The following is a 21,316-nucleotide window of genomic DNA, read 5'->3' as shown; positions in this document are numbered from 1 at the left end:
TCTACTACCCAGCATGCAACTGAAAACTAGCAAAGAAATTTAACTCAGATCAGCAACATCCCGACACTTCCGGAAACGTTTGCTGAGCTGACGAGCCGAATCGGCCAAGTACCCCTGACTGAAGAGTGTGGTAAGAAAAATTACTCCGTCGTTGGTATTTTTCTAGATATCTAAATGCAAAACCTATATTTAAGCAAGTTTCTTATGTGAAACTGTCAGAACTACAACCATGAGTGACAAACTGACGTATTTTATATATAGGAGTGCGTTTACATCACGACCTGTTATATGGGCTACTACTGAGAAGTGGGCAGTTCGGGGCCAAGCTCAATGTGGGCGGAATCATACGCGTTTATCAAAACGCTTCCTGTCTCCTTCGAGGTCACCCAAGTTGATGTTCACGTCAAAGTTATCAATGAAAGTGAATCTTAACCTACCTACCAAACCTAACCTACATAGATAAAATATAAACCATGGTAGTACCTTCGGGCATCAAACAAATGCCCTATTGAAATATATATACAAATTACAAATAGAAATTTAACTACAATGTTTTTAATGTTTTAATCCTCAGCTACAATGTAGCTACCCACTTTGTTTCTTTCTGATAATTATTGTGGTTACTACATCACCGCACTCTCTCCTGCATGTTCTTAGGTCTTCTCATTTCTTTAAGTGACCTTTGTTCTGAACCTGTGGGTTTTATCAGTTTCTTTGTTAAAGTATTTAGTAAACTTAATGAAACCTTATGCACTAGCCTGACTTTTACATTAAGTTTTCGTTTTGATCATTTATGTTGAATAATAGACCTATATAATATATATTTTATTAAATATGATAGTGGTTGTATTATCTGTTCATTATAATATAATTGGAAAACTACACTATCCGATAACATTTCCACTTGTTACTCAGGGTACTTTTAAGATAAGCATCTTATCCCAGCTGCTTTCTTGGATTGAAGATTTAAAACTCAGTGGGTTATATGGATGATCAGGTGCTTAACCAGTTTAGAAAAAAATACAAAATAATTTTATGATAAAGGCCGAGCACGGGCCCCTAACCCAGTGTGGGCCCGGGTGCAACCTCACCTCTCACACGTCCGATAGTAACGCCCCTGTATTTAGCATAACAAAATATAATTTCATGTCAATTTAGTATTTTAGTTTCTACAATCAATATGTGCAATGTATACATTAGTTAAATGGTGAGCTCTTAATATTTGAAAGCATGTGATTTGCAATTTCTATGTAGCCCATTGAAATAATATATTTTTGTTCTTTTTGGCTGCATGCTGATTTTTTCATTTAATTGAATTCCAAGCAAGTACATTTACTAGCCTATTTTAGTTTATACATACTTTAGGCAAAATGTTTAAAAACGCTGAAATCTGATTTTCATGGCAGCCGATAGTGAATCGGAAATGCTTTACTATTTTGTTGTCGTATACAATTAATAGTAAGTTAATAATATAGTGCTACTTGTTTGAGTGTGTACATTCTGGCTAAAAGACTGATAGAGTAGACTATTTGTAATGATTACTTATACTGAATCTTCATTCTTTCATGTTGTTAATAAAAACAGGCTAGCCTTCATTAAAATACTACGGGCTTGGTTGTATTGAAAAAAAAAATGAATGGAGGGTAGTTGGTGTGGCAACCTTTTTTTCCTGTAGTGAAGAGTGGTCTAGAGCAGTGGAAAAGATGTGGATCAGAGAGTAATTTTTGCTCAGAAAACGATGAGCGGGATTTCCGTCATCTCCGCTCTGCTCACATGCTCTGGCTGGTACCTCTTTATATAATATTTCTTACGATCTTCAAAAATGAAATCCATTTGTATTCAATGTGTACCTTGCACTAACATGTGTGTTTGTAGGCTATTCAGTGTGTGACTATCCAATCTCAGTTGGACAAAAAGAATGGTGGGCGGGGTGAACTGTGGACTGAGTCGAACACATTGAGCCCTGCCCCAAACTGCACACTGCTGTCAGGGGTACTAGAATGATCTTAATGAAAACTAAAGTTCTTCCAGATCAAGACATTTCAAAGATGTTCTAAATAAAGGTAATCCATGTAATAATAAACGTGTAAATATTGTATCATGTATGATACATAATTGTAAAAACATTAACTGTGATTCATATTTGTTAAAATTAAATATTAATTCCAACACTTTTTCAACTATTGGGCTGGTTGTGTAAATTGTTGTTTCTGTGTGTTATCACTGTCAGACAGCAGATAGCAATGAAATTCAAAGTTTGAAAGTGAGAAGTTTTGATGAAATGGGACACATCAGTAGATATATGAAAATTAAGATCTAAACAACCATGGGCTGAATGGAGAAGGTGGGACGATCCAAGACAGCATTCCACTATGGTGCAAAACTCTGCCTCATTTCAGGTCAAAGCAAAATATCCAGAAGACACCTAATTAACACAGCTTGTCTTTATGGGTCTGCTTGGGCTGTCACTTCTCACCACTAGAGAGCAGTCTCAGTTTTGGGTCAATTGTATGAAGTAAACAGCTCATGCATGGGTGAGTTAATTGATGAATATACTTTTTTTTTTACTGTTACTCACAAGTCAGATTAGTCAACTACAAATGTTAATTACTTTAGTAAATCACCAACATGTCATCTTTCATTGCACTCTTTTATTTATTAAATGGGAACTGCACCCAACCAAATATCTATATTCTTCACATTAAATTATTTACACATTTAAAATAGTTTCCTTGACTGCATCCAGGTAAGGACATGGTTCTGAAAACCAGTCAGTATAGGGGAAGTTTTTTTCTGTCTCTGTGATCACCCACTTGTTGAATGTGTTTAGATGGATGTGTTCATATCAATTATTTGTAACAGTTTCACAGGCAATATTTATATTGATTTGATCTGATTCAATAAAGTTGTACAATCCTGTAGTAAACTGTTTCAGATGGTAGGGAGCAGCATTGAGTTAGTGCATTGCATAGTTGCAGTAGTCCGTTGAACTTTTGTCAGACCAGCTGGGTAACTGACAACATGTGCAGAGGGTGCTTTGAATGAAGCAGGAAACCATGGAACTGTCATTGTCAGTTATCCTGATAGATGATCAAATGACCCAAAATTAACTTGAATTGTATTGTATACAGATGTCAAGTTCCATTTCCTTCTTAATCTTAATTATACTATGTGTCAAGCCCATATCTGAAATATCCATTTATACAAGGTTATTTAGCTCCTTTGAATGCACATGTTTTTCCACTTTAAGCTGAAAGAGCCCGAGGGCTTATGGATTCTGTGGGTCTCTGGACTTGGTCCTAGCAGGGAGGATGATAACCTTATGACCCCATCCTATCAACTGATGGATGCTGTTCAGTTACATTATATGAGGTGTAGTGGTTGGAGAGACTATTACCAAGGAGATGTGAGCTCCTTGTTTCCTCAGGGTGTTGGGTTCTGGGTCTAATAATGTTGTGCCTAAAATGTGGCATTTGCATCTCTTGCCTTTACAACTAATAAAAAACCTTTAAAGTTACAAATAATTAAAGCTTATTTTTTGTTGGAATTGTTAAAGTGGTTATCAATGAAAAAAATATAAGTCAATACCTTTACGGTGAAAACATTATGGTTACTACTATGCTGAATCTAGAAGTGAATACATGTTTAAATATAATGTATAGCATTCAATAAAAAGAGAGAATGCAATTGAATCACTTTTTTTCTAGTTTAAATTATTTCCCCCAATTTTAGGTCATTGTTGTTGCTTTAAAAATCATTCAAATATATACTGTGTGCTTTTGCATTCTCTCTAAAGTCAAACTGTTATTTGGCGGAAGGTCTTTATATTAGTCTATTTTATATATAGTCTTTATATTACAGCATACTGTATATATGAGTATATGTGTGTGTATGTATGTATGTATGTATGTATGTATGTGTATGTATATATGTGCATGTCAGACATTTTTCCTCCTTAATGTGACTTATAATGTGAATAATTCAATTGAAAAACAAACTGAAAAATAAAATAATAACCTGGTCACATAAGGGTGCACACCCTTGAACTAATACTTTGTTGAAGCACCTTTTGATTTTATTACAGCACTCAGTCTTTTTGGGTAGGGGTCTATTAGCATGGCACATCTTAACGTAGCAATATTTGCCCACTCTTCTTTGCAAAAGCGCTCAAAATCTGTCAGATTGTGAGGACATCTCCTGTGCACAGCCTTCTTCAGATCACCCCACCAATGTTCAATTGGATTCAGGTCTGTGCTCTGGCTGGGCCATTCCAAAACGTTAATCTTCTTCTGGTGAAGCCATGCTTTTGTGGATTTGGATGTGTGCTTTGGGTCGTTGTCGTGCTGAAAGGGGAACTTCATCTTCAGCTTTCTAATGGACACATGAAGGGTTTGTGTCAAAATTGCCTGGTATTTGGAATTACCTCCACCCTGACTAAGGTCCCTGGTTCCAGGTGAAGGAAAAACAGCCCCAAAGCATGATGCTGCCACCACCATGCTTCACTGTGGGTATGGTGTTCTTTGGGTGATGTGCTGTGTTGTTTTTGCGGCAAACATATATTTTGGAATTATGGCCAAAAAGTTCAACCTTGGTTTCATCAGACCATAACACATTTTCCCACGTGCTTTTGGGGACTTGTTTGTTTTTGTAAACTTCAGCCGGGCTTGGATGTTTTTCTTTGTAAGAAAAGGCTTCCGTCTTGTCACCCTACCCCATAGCCCATTCATATGAAGAATACAGGAGATTGTCACATGTAGCACACAGCCAGTACTTGCCAGAAATTCCTGCAGTTCCTTTAATGTTGCTGTAGGCCTCTTGGAAGTCTCCCTTACCAGTTTTCTTCTCGTCTTTTCATAAATTTTGGAGGGACGTCCAGTTCTTGGTAATGTCTCTGTTGTGCCATATTTTCTCCACTTGATGATAACTGTGTTCCATGGTATATCTTATGCTTTGGAAATTATTTTGTACCCTTCTCCTGACTGATATCTTTAAACAATGAGATCCCTCTGATGCTTTGGAAGCTCTCTGCGGACTATGGCTTTTGCTCTTAAGATGCAACAAAGAAAATGTTATTTGTGATTAATCAGAGTTATTTTAAATGATGGCAGGTATGTAATGACTTCTATTTAACATGAGTTTGAATGTGATTGGTTAATTCTGAACACAGCCACATCCCCAGTTATAAGATGGTGTGCACCCTTATGCAACCAGGTTATTGTAAGGTTTTTATTTATTGTTTTTCTCCCTCGAAGATTTGTTTGTTTTTCAATTGAATTTGTTTTTCACGTTGTAGGTCACATTAAAGGTGAAAAAAGTACTGACATGATTTATCTGTGTCATTTAAGAACCTGGCATTTTAACACGGGTGTGTAGACTTTTTTTATATCCTGTTTGTGTGTGTGTGTGTGTGTGTGTGTGTATATATATATATATATATATATATAAGTATATTTATGTATGTGTATGAAAACCAAACCTGTATCACACACACACCTAGAGAGTTTATTCAAAATGCTGTATAATCCCTTCCAGAAATGTTGGAAATTTGCTTTTATTGTGTAAAGAACTTACAAAATAGTGAATTTTTTTCACTATCTAATCATGGCATGGTTGTTCAATGGCCAACATCGTAAATTAAAATCTATAATTTGATGTAGATAAAAAAAAATGTATAACATTTTCTTTTGCTGTTTAGCCACCGCTCTCTCAAGGAAAGAGGTACTGCTAGGATTTATACATTGAAATGTAACATACAACTACATAAAAGGACTGTACAAATGACACATTAATGGCATACATTTTTAAATAATGAAATGTTTACAGTTTTATAAATATCATTACATGGTACATTTTAGTCATTTAGTAAAAGCTGTTATCCAGTGACTTGGTGTATTTTCTTAATACAGTCAATTATACATGATACAGACATTGCATTCCAGCTAAAAAAATTACAGGATTTTGCAATACATATATACAACCTAAGAATAAGCAGTATCAGAAAGGTAATATTACTCACGCTTATAAGCAATCTTCTTATATGAAAAAAGCAGGTACATTTTAGAGAACACCTATTGAGGATTTCCATAAACTCATTAGATGCCGTATTTCAGCTTTGGACTAAAAGCTTATTCACGTTTCAAAAAAACCTGTCAGGGTCCCTTAATGTTCAATAATTTAGTTGTAACCTTGAGACCAGAGCCACACGGTATGTCTCTGCCTGTACTTACAGACTTAGCAGCAACAAAGCAATAGCTTATGACAGTATGGAGAATGGTGCAGAGATATTGGCTTGTTATGGCATGTTTACAAATATGATAGTGATGTTTAGGAATGTTGTCCCAATAATCCTTTGTATATTGTATAATGGTACTCACCAGAGAAAAGTTGTATGCTGCTATTGTATAATGATATTAGTCAATGTAAATGTAACCTAATTGAGCAGGTGTTTTATTGCAGGAAAGGCCTCCACCTGAAACGTCTTTCTTTTACCAGGCTTAATCAACAACACATTATGTCATTTAGAAGTCAAAAGCACACCAAAGTGTTTTATTAGGGCTTTTACAGGGGGGGATTTTATGATGGGGCAGAAATGACAGGATTTCCCCACCCAGATTTCCCTCTGGTTTATCACAGTAACACATAACAAAACCCTTTTAAGAGTAATTTGCCAAAGTCCACTCTCCATTTCCATTCACAGCATGATGTTACCGTCAACATATGATCGACAGTAGATTCAATACATCATTTTTACGGAGGGTAAACGCATATAATACATGCCCACACAAACTAACCTGTGAGCACTTAATGGAGAACTCTTCCTCCACATCACACAAAGACTCAAGGGAGAAAGCACAGCTAATGTGGGTCTTTCCCACAGTGGTGTTTTAATGAGGAAAGGGAAAGCATTATGGTGTAATAAAAGTCATCATCTGATTTCCATTACATTAGGCCCAACAACTGGCGTCAGCAATAACTGTAAACACAGCCACACTGTCGGTGAGCTCATTTCAACAGTGACATTAAATCCTGCGTGTTTATTTGTTTTGGCTTGTTGGTAATGCAGGTACTGGGATCTGGCTGTGGAATTACAGTAAGACTGATCATATAATCAAAAGATTTGTGATGAGTGACTGGTGATTTGTTGACATTATAAACCTTATCATGTTCACTAGATATGCCAAGTATATCTGGCTTAATGATATGCAAGACTAATTGTGACCGAGACCATGTGTAATGAAACTGTGCTTGCACAACTGAAGAACATCTGCACAAACTATCAGAAAACATCTAATGGAAGCTCATCTGCATGCTTGTCTTCCTCACCCGGGTCTTGACCTGACTGAGGTTCTGCATCATAACCAACTTCATTGGGCAAATGCTTCCCTTTGATGGCCCTTAGTGCTGGAGAAGCGTGCTCTACAAAAATGAATACTGGTGTCGACTGTACAGGGCATATGGCCGAGAGTGTGTAGGACAAGGTGTATAAGAGCGGTTTGTGAGTGCCTTGTGGAGGTGGGGTTTTGCTATGGGCAGGCCAAAGCTACATATTAAGAACACAATTGCATCCATGTTGCAAGGATCAGTACACAATTCCTAGAAGCTAAACATCTGTTTGGGAACCTGTGGATTGATGTACATGGTAGTGTTTTCCAGTTCCCGCAAATATCATGTGAAATCCATGGATTAGGGCCTAATGATATCATCTTAATTGACTGATTTCTTTATGTGAACTGAAACTCAGACATTTTGAAATTGTTGCATGTTGCATATATATTTTCTATTTACTTCTGCTATGAGTGTGCAGTCACAGGAAGCTGCAATTTATTTTCCAATCAGATGCAGTCTTCTGAAGTAGCTTTCAATAAATAATACTAGACTTTTAGATTTTTATCACAGTGATTTGCTCAATCTTATACTCCCGATTCAGAACCAGGACTCACTTTCAACCACAAAGTGATAATCAACAGTATAAAATCTGTTCAGTTCCCCCCCGGTGACTTGCATTTGAAAACATCACAACAGAAAACACATTTTAGAAGTCATACAATAGGCGTTCAGTATACCGGTCTTTTCATTTCTAATGTGGTCCATCTTTCAATACTAAAAGACTATTACTCCACAGTAAAAAGCGTCAGAAGCAATATATATATAAAAAATGTCTACAGACTTAAACAAAAACAGTAGATGAAATAAGACAGATAAAAGCTTAGTGCCTGGGAGTAAATTAATACCAGTTGGTGTTGCCCTTCCAAGCTCCTCAAGCTAAGTCAGAGCAGTCCAAGATCTAGTTAGAATTTATTTCATGGGCTTATGGACCATGTTTCTCCTAGTTGATGTACATTGGAGTAGCAGTAACTTCTTCATCATGGGGAGAACTGTGTCATGATACCTCCGTCAGTTCTACTGAGCAGTTTGAGATGGTCTGTGTGAGTGGCAGATGCCTGACGGGCGCACCAAAGCTGTTCCCACTGTCATTCACCTCTGTCACCTCTGTAGTTCCCCCACAGTTCTTAGTCTCATCTCCACTCTGGACTGCACAACCCATAATGCACCGCTGCCGCTTGGAGGACAGCGGGGAACCCTCTCTGCCATGTCCGTTGCGGATGTAGCTGATTGGTGCAGGGTCTAACTGTGGTGGCTGCCACTGGCAGGAGGCATTATGGGTCTTTATGGGAGTACCAGGGGGGCTGAGTTGGAGGCTGGGCTCCAGGACGTAGCTGTTCACCATGGTGCCGCATGAGCCTTCCACCATGCTGATACGAGTGGAGGTGTACACACTGCTGCTGCCATCCACCCCTCTGCCATGCCCGACCCCAGCCCCCTCCGGTTGGCCCAGCACGTGCTGGCGCAGAATCCTGCGGAAGGTGTGGCGGAACTCCCGAATGCGATACGCATAGATAAAGGGGTTGACCACAGAGTTGGCGTGGGACAGGATGATGGAGATGTTCATCACCCAAATGTGTGGGCGCCCACAATCCTGGCAAAAAAGGTTGAAGCAGTTGATGACGTGCAGGGGCAGCCAGCAGAAAGCAAACAGCCCCACAATGATGGCCAGGGACTTGGCCGCGTGGACCTCCTTCTGCAGGGTGGAGCGGGTGGACGAGGTGCCCACCCCGGGGGCATGCACTTGAAACAGCTTCAGGTCCATCAGTCTCAGCTGTCGCCGTGCCGCCATGAAGATGCGGGCGTAGATGGCCAGCATGGCTAGCAGGGGCACCAGCACACAGCCGAAAAAGTTGAAGTAGACCATGTAGCCCAGGGTGACCACACCCTCGAACAGGCACTCTGTCATCCCCACGGGGCAGCTGCTGCTGTTGGTTGCATTGACTCCCCTGTTCCAGCCCAGCATTGGCGTGAGGCCGATGACCACAGAGAGGACCCAGCACACAGCGATGATGCCCTTGGCCCTCCTGGCTGTCACGAGGCTGTTATACCTGGGGGGGATCACAGGAAAACACGAGAGGAATTCAGACAGCTGCTTTCCACATGACATGTTCCCTGGATAAGGGGGCTCCCTTTTATTTCAAGCCCCTCACAGTGAAACTGAAAACTGAAGCAACTGAACCTGTCCCAGACTCTCCTGTGATCAGGGAGTTCTACACAATGTTCTACACAAGGCTCTGGAGGATAAACCGTTTTGTCCAGAGGAAAAAAAAACTCCATGTTGTTTAACCCTAAAACCACCACATTTGGGTAAAACATTTAAAACCCTTTTATTATCATTCTAAAATTGTTGACTTGTCAAGGAATTTGCCTTCAGAGTTACTGGCCAATAAAGTAGCATTCTGTGTTAATATGGAGAAATTAAAAACAATCTCTGAATATATGGACATAAGGCTAATCATCACATTTCTTTATTGAGCAACTTGATCAGGATCACTATATCAATTAGATATTGTATTAATGTAAATAAGATTGGTTTAGTTTTGCAAGTATTGACACCAAGCTGGTACCTCTACAAACTTGATGCATTTGTTATTTGACTGTAACATTGCTGATCGAGGTAGGACACGAGGTAGGACACGAGGTAGGACACGAGGTAGAACGAAGGACTGTAATTACAGAACTGAAACCTCAGAACTTCAAAACTGACCAGAGGAAGACAACATTACAACATACTCCCAAGGATACAGGTAAAACCAATCAGTACACAGCTGGGCCCACTTAGGTGCTTTGTGTGTCTCCCTGTAGATAAGAGCAGCACAAATGGAGCCCAGGGGCAGAGAAGCAGATTACGGCGAACAGTAAGGACAACATCATCCTTATATAAAACCCTGTTTCCAATAAACTTGGGACGCTGTGTAAAATGCTTAATAAAAACAGAATGCAATGATCAAATCATTTATTCCTATATGTCTCCACATAACATTTCTTTTCCACATATCATGTGTTGAAACTAAGAAATCTTATTATTTTTGGAAAACTATATGCCCATTTTCCTAGCAACACATTTCAAAAAAGTTGGGACGGGCATGTTTACCACTGTGTTGCATCACCTCTTCTTGTAACAATACTCTGTAAGCGTTTGGGAACTGAGGAGACCAATTGCTGTAGTTTTGAAAGTTAAATGTTTTCCTATTCTTGCTTGATATAGGATTGCTGCTGCTCAACAATTCGGGATCTCCTTTGCTGTATTTGTCATTTCATAATGCGGCAAGTTTTTTCAATAGGTGACAGGTCTGGACTGCAGGCAGGCCAGTAAAGTACCCTGACTCTTTTACTACAGAGCCATGCTGTTATGATACGTGCAGAATGTGATTTGGTATTGTCCTGCTGAAATAAGCAAGGCCTTCCCTGAAAAAGACATCTGTCTTTCAGAATATGTTGCTCCGAAACCTGTATATATTGTTCAGCATTAATGGTGCCTTCACAGATGTGCAAGTCACTCATGCCATGTGCAGTAATGCGGCCCCATACAATCACGGATGCTGTCTTTTTCACTGTGTGTTGATAAGTCGGATGGTCCCTCTCCTCTTTAGCTCAGAGGACTCAGCGTCCATGATTCCCGAAAATACATTTTGAATCGTCAGACCACAGGACAGTTTTCCACTTCACCTCAGTCCATCTAAAATGGGGTCTAGTCCAGAGAAGGCGCTGGCTTTTCTGGATGTTGTTTATGTATGTTTTCTTCTTTACATGGTAGTTTTAACTTGCATTTGTGGATGCAGTGACGTACTGGGTTCACAGACAATGGTTTTCAGAAGTGTTCCTGAGCCCGTGCAGTGATTTCCACTACAGAATCGTCTTTTGTTTTTAATGCATTGCCGCCTGAGGGGGTCTCAAAGGGCCTTTCCAAAGGAGAAGAAAGATACTTGAGAATATACAGAAAGAATGTTAATCACAATCTCTGGTCTCATCATTCTGTTTGTGCTCTGGACTAGTGGACCAATTACAGCACAATAGAATGAAATCCAAACAATGACCGACAAGACACATGAGGAAAGATGAAACTTAGGGACAGGGATCAGGAACACCGTTAACAGAAATAACAAAATTGAACACGGAGGGCGTTAGGAACTCAATGGTAAATTATGTATTGTGATATTTGGAGTAAATTATATTGTAAAAAAAATTAGGTTTAGAACTTCTACATTCATGTGGTTGATACCGTGATTATGAACAGAGTGTAAAATGATGACAGAGGTTACTAATCAGATTATACTCTCCCAAAAATGCTGATTTCACTTGGTACTGGTAACTGTGAGGTTACATGTTTTGCTGTAGCCTCTGTAACTTTCTCTATCATTGATTGCTCTTCAGAAACATCTTATCCATTCATTTAAAAAGAAAATGACAAAAAATATTTCGAAAATATTTCATGCATATTTTGCTTGCAGTGAAGTCTAGTCTCCTATTTCTGATAAGACAATAAGAACTGAAATTATAATATATAGCATTCAAAATGTTGATCTAAATCTGATGAGTCTGTCACTCTTTTCATATACCGCCTGTACAGGTGTACATTTTGTCACACTAGTTTCTCAGATTTCAATCATTAATAATTTAGCCTCTGTATACCACAGAAACACAGTACTTTAAAAAAATTAAAGTTTACTACAAAGGTTTAACAATGTTATAGCACTTATTTTAGAGAAACATTGTACTTGTGTTTAAAAAAATTTAATAAAACAGTGTTACAGTTATTTAAACCATGTCTCTATAATCATTCTATAATGTTCTATCCAAATTACTCGTGTTGATGAGATTAAGTAATAAAATATGCTACTTTTAAGGTTAAATATATTTGTGACAAAGTACTATTATAATAAACGTTAATATTATTATAGTATTATATTTGTTCTTATTTGTACTTTAACCTGCAATGGAGTTCATGTCATCCGTTGGCAACCTGCCAAGGTAGTTACCGGTACCATAACAGTACCAGAATTAAATCGCCCACAGTTGGACCATCTTTACAAGGGCTGTACATGTCTGCTACAAAGAAGAATGCACGACTGACAGATGAGAGTAAGCACAATATGGTGACCACATCTAGAAAAAACAAGGTTCCCAAGGCTGGGCCTAAAGAAGTTCAGTGGATATAAAAAGTCTACACACCCCTGTTAATTGGTAATGTAGGGAACTAGTTTCAAGAACCGTGGAGTTTCAACTAATTGGTTTGACAATGCAGAAAGTAAACCGGCACCACATCTCTGCACAGGTAACCCGCAACAACACTTGTTGATTAAATAACGTAGTGTTTAAAGTCGGTCTCACAGGACACCGCAGATCAAATCCAGCCAGGGCAACAACATTCATTTCTTCTAATCGCAGGCCGGCAGAACTAGGCTTGCCTGCTTACTAGTTTTTATTGTAACATCAGACAATGTCCATAACATTTCTGCAGTAACAGCTGAAGCTGGTCAATCACTGATGAGAGTGATGCAAGTGTGGTTGGGAAGAGGAGGATTAAGAGGTTTTTTTGCAATAGTTGTAGGTACAAAATTTTATAGGGACAATCTTTTTTATTGAGCCTCAAAAAGACTGCCACAACATGTGTCTGCTCGCGTTGTGCCCTTCTTAAGAATACAAGATCTAGTGGTGTAAACAAGTTTCACAGGAAGTCACAGTTCACTGTAATTTGTTTACCATATTCTGACGTTGTTAGTGGTTAGGGGGAGGGTTAAGGCATCCAGGGGAAAGACTTGTGTCTCTTTGACTGAGATCTATGTGGACAAGGATGGCGACAAGTTTATAAAGTCTCTTAGATCTAAGGTCACTGGCACCAGAGTTCTGACTCCAAATCAACACGCGCACGCGCGCTTTGTCTTTGCAAGCAAGTTTTTCCTCCCGTTTTGCCTTGATGGCATCAGTTGGTTCACAGAATGAAATGCGTAATACAGGGCATATGCAAACACGTTTGATTGAGGAGGGGCAAATATTGATGTATCCATCAAACACAGATGGTCTAGTGTTTTCAAATGTAGGAATAGATTTTTTTATTTGTAAGCTACATTTTTCTCTGCAATTTCTGATTAAAAACTTTCTTCATGTCAACAGTGTCTCAGCAGGTTGGGGAGAGTCAAAGATTGAGTCTGGGTGCTACTGGCCAAGTGGTTAGAGCATATAACCTACGGTTTAAGAAAGGTTTTTAGGGCTGAATACTCAAATAATATCATACAAAAATAATATCATAGCAGATAGAGAATATTTCCAAAAATATTTTGTATTGTAATTTAATTATCTGTCAGAAAAAGATATACTTTCTGCTGGAGCATGTCCCTGAACCTATGAAGACTTCAGTGAAAGTATTTGGACAGTGACAAATGTTTTTCTGCTCTATGTTCTAGGCCTTTATATTTGAAATTATACATTGACTATCAGGTGGTAGTGCAGAACACTTTCTACATAGTCCCCTAATTTTCTTAGACACTGGGTATCTTCCATTAACATTTTGGTGGAAATTTGAACAAGAACCAAAGTATCAAGTTTTGCTGTTATTACCACTGCTCTATAGAAAGCTGCTTTTCTGTTGTTTTCTATAGTTTCTTAGTTTCTATACTGTTACTATTTAGTATGCTATGTAAAGTTTGTAATTCAGTGTAAATTGGAGTATGAGGAGTAGACTGCAAGTAGAGGATGTATGTTTTTACCATATAAAGAAATTCAAGTATAGTTATGTTATATACATCGTTATACATTGTATAGGCACACAAAACCAGCCTGTTGTAGATAGACGCTTTGATTTTCTAGTCATCCCTATGTAGCTGTATCTTGAATTTCATCCCATGCACGTAAAAATAAAATACCTTGATAGAACTTTGCATGCAAGACCAAATTTCTAGAACAATGTTCTGCCAGGCCTGTACTGCAGTCATCTTCAGTAGCTGACAGTTTCAGGTCCTTTTTGCCTGCAGTCTTGTCATCAACATATGAAAGCCATGCTCAATTTGACTCAGGTTGACGGACAAAAAAAAAGGTTTTAACTGGAGGTCAGAGGAGTGTGTGGAGCAGCTGAGTGACATCCACAGAGGAAGAGCGTCTTGTTGAGCTTGAGGCCGTCAGCCGACATCCAAGCAGACGTTGTGGCCAGGCACGCAGAAATGAGTGTCAACACCTGGGAGTCAGAAGTGGGACAGCATGTACTGTGTACATAAACTATACCAAAGATATCCACCCCCGGGGTGCAGCAGCAACATGAAAAACCTACTTAGATAATTGTGCACATGCTGAATCTTTGGGATTTCTAGTCTTGTGAGGGAACAATTTGAGAAAAGGTAGAAATACAGCCGTGCGTTTTCCAGGGTTTGAGCTTCTGCAAGAGCCTAATCAGAAGGATCATTAAAAAAAAAATTGTGACATTTTTTACAACAACAATGACCCTACAAGATCAACTCATCAAACTAAAACGGGCATAATACTTATATTTGACAAACGGACAAAAACTTGTCTCTTAATCAGAGGCTGAACACTGAAGTGTTAAAATACTCTCTGTTTCAGGTAGAGCTTTGTGTTTGTCTGGTTTCCCGATATCTATCAAGGTGTGATGGCAGATAGATAAACACCATTCATTTCGGATAAGAAATAAAAGTCTAGATGGCTTGTTTAATAGTATGTGATGATGACTTCTGAGTCATATTACACCCAACCATTCTCCTGCTTTTCACATTGCTCACACAACCAATAATCGAGTGAAATATGCGCATATGAGGTCACACTCCTTTGAAGACCACAGTTCAGCTTTACAATATACAGTACCTTCCAGAATTATTCGGACAATAAGAATAATTGTCTCTTTTAATTCCACAACATGGATTGGAAATCAAAACCAAATCATTTTGACACATACAGTAGCATATTTTGTTAAACAAAATCTCTTTCTCTAAAAAAATTTATTACTTTAAAAAGAAATCTAAGAATAATGAAACTATTTCCTACGCCCTTGACAGGGGATGTACAGTGGCAGATAAGGGAGAAAAAGTGCAGGGGTGGGTAATGAGGAGGAAAACAAAGAGCCAAGAATAAACCTAGAACACGATGTTTTGCCACAGCCCAATAGAAAAAGATTTTCAAACGAAAAATATTGTTCAGTTAGCACAGGAAAAAATGTGGCAGATTTAAAGGGGTGACCAATTTAAAGGACTTTATTTTTTTTTCTTGCTTTCTTATATCCTTTAGGGAAATATTAATTCATATTCATGAATGATATTAAATGGAAAGATGACAATTCTGTTTGTGTCAGCGTAACCGTGAGGCTACGTGAGTCTGTCCATGTTTCTGCTAGGGGGAGGGGGTTCCTGGCCTGTTGAAGGTGAGAACACAGGCCTGTCTACTTCCTTGGCCACCCCCTCCCCACTTTCCCTGGTGTTGATTTACCAAGATGATAACGGTTAGATCATTTCGCTGTTGTAACCCTTTCCTATTGCACACAAACCCAATAAAGTCTGTGTGGACGTTCATCTCTGTCTGCCCTGTGGTGGGGACAATAACCCTAATTGAATAACTCGCTATTATTAAATTTTCTGTCAGACAACAGCATTGTACGTAGATCATACGTGCCAAGATCGTGCCAAAGGATCTATTTCTAAATATCTGTTAAAAAATAAATAAATAAGCACATATCATTGATGATGCATGCTTATGTTTGATCATTTTGTAGTTAGAGTTGGACCAAGGTATCACCACAGGGCTTTGCCCCATCCACTGATTACCCCAAAACTTCCCTCGATCCCCTCCCTCTCCTCCCCCCTTATCAAGGTACTCACCTGAGGGGACTCTTGATGGCGATGTAGCGGTCCACGGCTATGGCCAGCAGGCTGAAGATGGAGCTCTGGGTGAGCACCAGCACAAAGCAGGCGATGAACAGGCATCCGTAGAAGTTGGCGCAGAACCCTATGCTGATGGTGACGGCGAAAGGGATGGCCAGCAGGCCCACGGCAATATCCGCCACCGCCAGTGACACCACAAAGAAGTTTGTGATGCTCTGCAGGTTGCTGTTGAGGCACACGGCCCAGCAGACCAGCATGTTACCGGTCACGGCCAGGCAGGCTATGACCAGCTCCAGGCTGATGTACACCAGGGAGACATTAGTCGGCATGGTGGGGCCGTTGGCAAGGCAAAGGTCACCGTCAGAGTTTGGTAGCAGGGCAGAGGCCTCCTCTCTGCACGCATCGCTACACATGCGGACGCCGCCCCTCTACCAGTGAGCCTCAAACATACACAACAGGGAAGGTGCTGACAGGAGTGTTGCCCGGGACCGTCTCTCAAATGATTAGCAGGAGCCCAACAGCAATAACCACAGGGGTTGGGCACTGGACTCCGGGAGGGTTGAATGTTGTCGTTGCAAGCCAACTGGAGACAGACAGAGGGAGAACAATTGTATTACTACTCCCTGTACAAACAGGCTGCAGGTCACCCAGCACCAGGTCACAGCAATCTGTCTTCCAAAGCCAGCAGCTCGGTTTCCCACCAAGTCTAACAATGATTCCCAGACAGGCCAACAATATAGGTTTTATTTTCGGACAGACCTACGTATGAGAGGAAGCATTCCCAATTTGGAAACTGTTCTCCCATGGCTGATAATTTGCAACGCAGTGCTGCTTATTCTTGTTTATAGTAAGACCCTTTTTAGACTAAATCAATTGTCTTGACATCTGTTTAATTTAAATGTCAATATATAAATAAAATGTTGCATTCACACTAGCAACTATAGCCTACTTTAGCTGCAGCAGAGGATGGGCTCATACAATAAGTAAATGATCAGAGGAAATGCAAAGAGACAGCAACCAGTCCTGGCCTGGTTAACTAAAGTATTGCATGTCATTCATCATCTCTTCTGATGAAACATTAACTATCTTTACTGCATCAAACCATGAGATTATTAAGCTTGCTAATCTTGCTAATCACCAATTCAAAAATACAAAAATTTCAACCATGTTTTTAACCCTCCAAATTCAACTTGGCTAAATAAGCCATCTGTTTGGTGCTGTAGCATCTACTCATTTTAACATTTAGTTCTGTCATTTTAATGCCATATATAACTGATTAGCTATATATCTCTATAATGAATTGCCACACTGCTGCTCTTACGTCAATTTAGTTTAGTGCTGCTTTAATGTTATTGTGACTGGACGATAGCAACAAGCTACATTAATTTATGATTTTTATTCTATTGGTTTACTGGAAAACCAATTAAAAAATGTATATTTAAACACTCATCCATTTGTCACATCCCTAATATGTATATTTTGTTTTCCCTCCAGTTACAACCCTGCCAAGTACAAATACAAGAAAACCAATGAAACCCTTCTTCCATCAATGCAATTGGTTATCCTGTCCCAACACTTGACTCTAATTTCATCACAGTTCCTGACAGAAATGTCCTATACCCATGTTAACCTCTAGCTTGAAGGATCATTAGAACCAGATTTGCAGCATCACTGCTCACATAGGGTGAGACATCTTCAGATATCAGCAGCCGTGGGTAGTATTTTGTCAAACAAAGTGTCCTGTGTGACCTAGGTGATCCTCCCTTAACAATATAAAAATGTATCTCTGACGCAAATCTGACTAAGACTTGTTCATCGAAATAAAACTATTGGAGGGTAAAAACGCTCTATGTAGTTTTTAATCAGGCCTGAAGAAACCACTCTTAGCATCAAGTTCAAACAAAGATTAGGAAGTGTTTCCTTGGGACCTACTGAGCTTTGTTTTGACAGCCATGTCTGAGAATGTGGTAGGCCAAATAGCTTAATAAAATGTGCCTTCAATCAGGAAGTAAAGGCGACTAATCTTTTAAACTTTACCAGACGATCGTACAGTATATCCATCCTCTGGCCTTGCCTAACTTCAATGCAGGAATAAGTTGTCTTCTCTCCATTAACTTCACATGTATTCTAATAATTATAAAGATGGTGCATGAATATAAATGGGGCTGTTTTCTCAATTTGTCTGTTTTTACATGTGTGTACTATAATCAGTGAACCCATGTACAATGTGCGTGTGTCTTGAAGGAAGTGATAAGCACATGCACATCCTTTTGAAGGACAATATCACAGGCCTGTCAAACGAAGGACTAGCCTGGCACCCCAGAGAGTGAACAATAAAGACAATAATGTTTGTGTTGTCTATCCCACTATGTGAAATGATGACGGAAGAAGAATTAGGGCTTGACTATCAATTACATCTACATCAGAAAATACACACAGAGATCACAATAAAAACATAAACCCTCCTCAAAACCAAACACAATAAGTCCAGGTCATTTCTGCTAGATGTAAAAAGCAGCTCACAGTGGAAAAGGTGTTTCAGGTTTTAATATAGCCTAGACTAAAAAGGCCAAACAAATGACCAATAAAAGTTTCCCAACATGTTTACATACATATTTAACCTAGAGAGGTTGGAATCAATACCAATGTCAACTCAGTCAGTTCAAGAAGACTGAGTAGAGTATGTATGGGGTTCTGAAGGTATAGTCTATACTATAGTCGTCTTTTTTTCTTTTGGTTTCATTCTTGTTGCTGATTTTTTTTTTTTTTTTACTGTGGTTAAACATACGTACAAAATAGCAGAAAAATTCTGGAAATATATATATATATATATATATAGACCATAAGAATATAAGGCCAAAAACAGAAAGTATTGGGAATAATTTTGCGGGACTATCTGATATGGATGTTTTCAACATTACAGACATGCACAGAAGCAGAAAATCCAAGAAGCTAAGTTAACAAGTATGAAATTGTTTAGTGGAAGACGCATAAAAAGCCTTAAACCATAATTAAATCAACCTTATTGTCTACAATACAAAATAGAAAGAACACAACATCAAGAACATTAAAGAACATTAGCAAAACAGCGTTTCACCTAAATAAAGTGCTAAGGCATTTTACAATGTAAAATCAAAATAGAAACCGTAAAAAAAACTTACTTGCCTTTTTGTACTGTCATAAAAAATGAAATCCACTCACGCACATGTACGACATATTAGGAAGTCTTATTTCCATAAATTAATCCATGCTTTACAAAAATAAAACCAGCAATATTTACTGTAATTTAGAAACACATTAAAAATAATAAAAATCCACTGAGACGGGGTGTTGAACAGGTTCTTTTCTTGATGCGCTCAGAAGCTAAACAGGAAAACGCGGTTGCATGCGCTCCGATCCATGAAGACACGTGTTACGTTCATTCTGGTTTCGAACCCGAGACATTGTTATAGAGCCAATCATCATAGGAGACGGGCTTATGTGTTAAGTAACTGTAGCCAGGTTTGTATATTTTAGTAGTGTGTCTGAGCGTATGTCAGTAACTTGCTTTCTGTGATTGTTGACTGGGTAGGTTTTAGTGATGAACAGTCTACACATTCGTATCTATGTTTATCTAAAAACATTGCATTTGGGATAAACAATCCACCAGTGACATCAGAATCTTCAGAAATTCAGCTAATCTGTTCCTAACAATATAGTGGTAAGATCTATCCATTCATCAACCATTGCATATAGTCGCCGATCTTTTCTTCTACTCATAGACCCATGGCGTTGCTGTATGAACGTTCAACCCACTGCTGGTTTAATCCGACAATATTAAAACTGCACAATTCAACTGCACAGCATAGTTTTTATCTCGTTAAAATGTATTGTATAGGCTTACCTTTTTCATATGCATAATAAGAAATTCCATATAGTTTAACATTTCTACCCTCGAGTTAAAATGAGTCGAAATTCGAAATATTGGCCAGATTTGTCAATATTTAGCATTGGGGACCAAGGTTTCAAATAATTTACAGTATAAGGAAATCAAGCCTCAAACATTACCTGTGATGAGTTTTTCATCTGATAGATTGACAAAAATCTTTCACACATTCTTGACACAATTCTATCAAATGAAATGTGTCCGGTCTGGGCACAGGCCAACTCTATTTGCTGACACAGAGAAAACATTCAACGAAATAGTGCCTCTTTGTATCTAATGCTGTCTGGGCAAAACCAATGACATGCTGTAAACTTTCTGGTCAGATACAAACACTATAAATTAAACAGAGGCGTTGTTTCGCTCGCAAAATGCAATTTTGTAGATTGTCTCGATAAATTTAATAACCATTATTATTTAAATATTGTTTAAATGGGCAATGAGGTGCGGTAGGGTGGGCCAGACCTCACGAGGCACACCCATGTCGCTTTGTCTGAAGGAAATACAGATAATCATGGTTAAGATAGTCAATGCAATGCCACATTTGGTTATCAGTACACAAAATGTTCAATAGAGGGCAGTCTTAAAATGGTAACTTTACATTGGGGAAAAATGTCATGTCTAATTGTTCATTTCTTTTGTAGCATGACATTAGAGAACTTATAAAGTAACCATTCTGATGAGCTGGTCTATTTAATCAACTACATACAACCGCCTTTCCATTGATTACTGCCCATCAAAGGTTAACACTGAATTGTTATGGCGCCCGAAACTCACAAACATCCTTGGCTGGCACGGTTACAAGTGGTCTGTGGGCCATTTGGACTTACTGCCAAATTTTCTAAAATGAAATTAGACAGCTTATAGAAGAGACAAACAAATTCTCTGGCAACAGCTGCTATAAATCTCAGCAGTTAGCTAGCCAACTGCACTCTGTGTACAGTCGTGGCGTTTTATTGTCCCCAGGATACGGTGTACCTGTTTCAGGATTAACAGGGATATAAAATGTGCACATTTGAAAATACACTTTGTTTGAATGGAAAGGGTCTGGTATCTTTTTCAGGTCATAAAACATGGGACCAGTATTAAACATGTGTTCATATTTCTTGTTTAGGGCATTTTTTCAACTCATGTGTCTTTAAGTGGATATTGATCGTTTGCCCACGTGCATATATTTGTATGGTTT

General features: G+C 38.8%; 1 protein-coding gene across 1 annotated transcript; it reads right to left on the bottom strand.

Annotated features, from left to right (window-relative positions):
* Nucleotides 1-5,545: 5,545 nt before the first annotated feature.
* adora2ab (adenosine A2a receptor b) lies at nt 5,546-19,790 on the bottom strand. The gene is made up of 3 exons (XM_010877465.3): nt 19,370-19,790; nt 16,206-16,791; nt 5,546-9,434 (listed from the first exon to the last, which is right to left on the bottom strand). The coding sequence occupies exons 2-3, from the start codon at nt 16,619-16,621 to the stop codon at nt 8,381-8,383; spliced, it is 1,470 nt and encodes a 489-aa protein (XP_010875767.2). The 5' UTR covers nt 16,622-16,791; nt 19,370-19,790; the 3' UTR covers nt 5,546-8,380.
* Nucleotides 19,791-21,316: the final 1,526 nt, after the last annotated feature.

This window comes from Esox lucius, chromosome 14, assembly GCF_011004845.1.
Source record: "Esox lucius isolate fEsoLuc1 chromosome 14, fEsoLuc1.pri, whole genome shotgun sequence".
Taxonomy (NCBI): Eukaryota; Metazoa; Chordata; class Actinopteri; order Esociformes; family Esocidae; genus Esox; species Esox lucius.
This window is presented reverse-complemented; position numbering and strand designations above follow the sequence as displayed.

What these genes read in the sequence shown, in the direction of transcription:
- adora2ab (XM_010877465.3), bottom strand. Translation starts at nt 16,621, where the DNA reads ATGTGTAGCGATGCGTGCAGAGAGGAGGCCTCTGCCCTGCTACCAAAC. An exon ending in GCCATCAAGAGTCCCCTCAG is followed by an intron (nt 9,435 to 16,205) that starts GTGAGTACCTTG and finishes GATCCCCCCCAG; the next exon opens with GTATAACAGCCTCGTGACAG.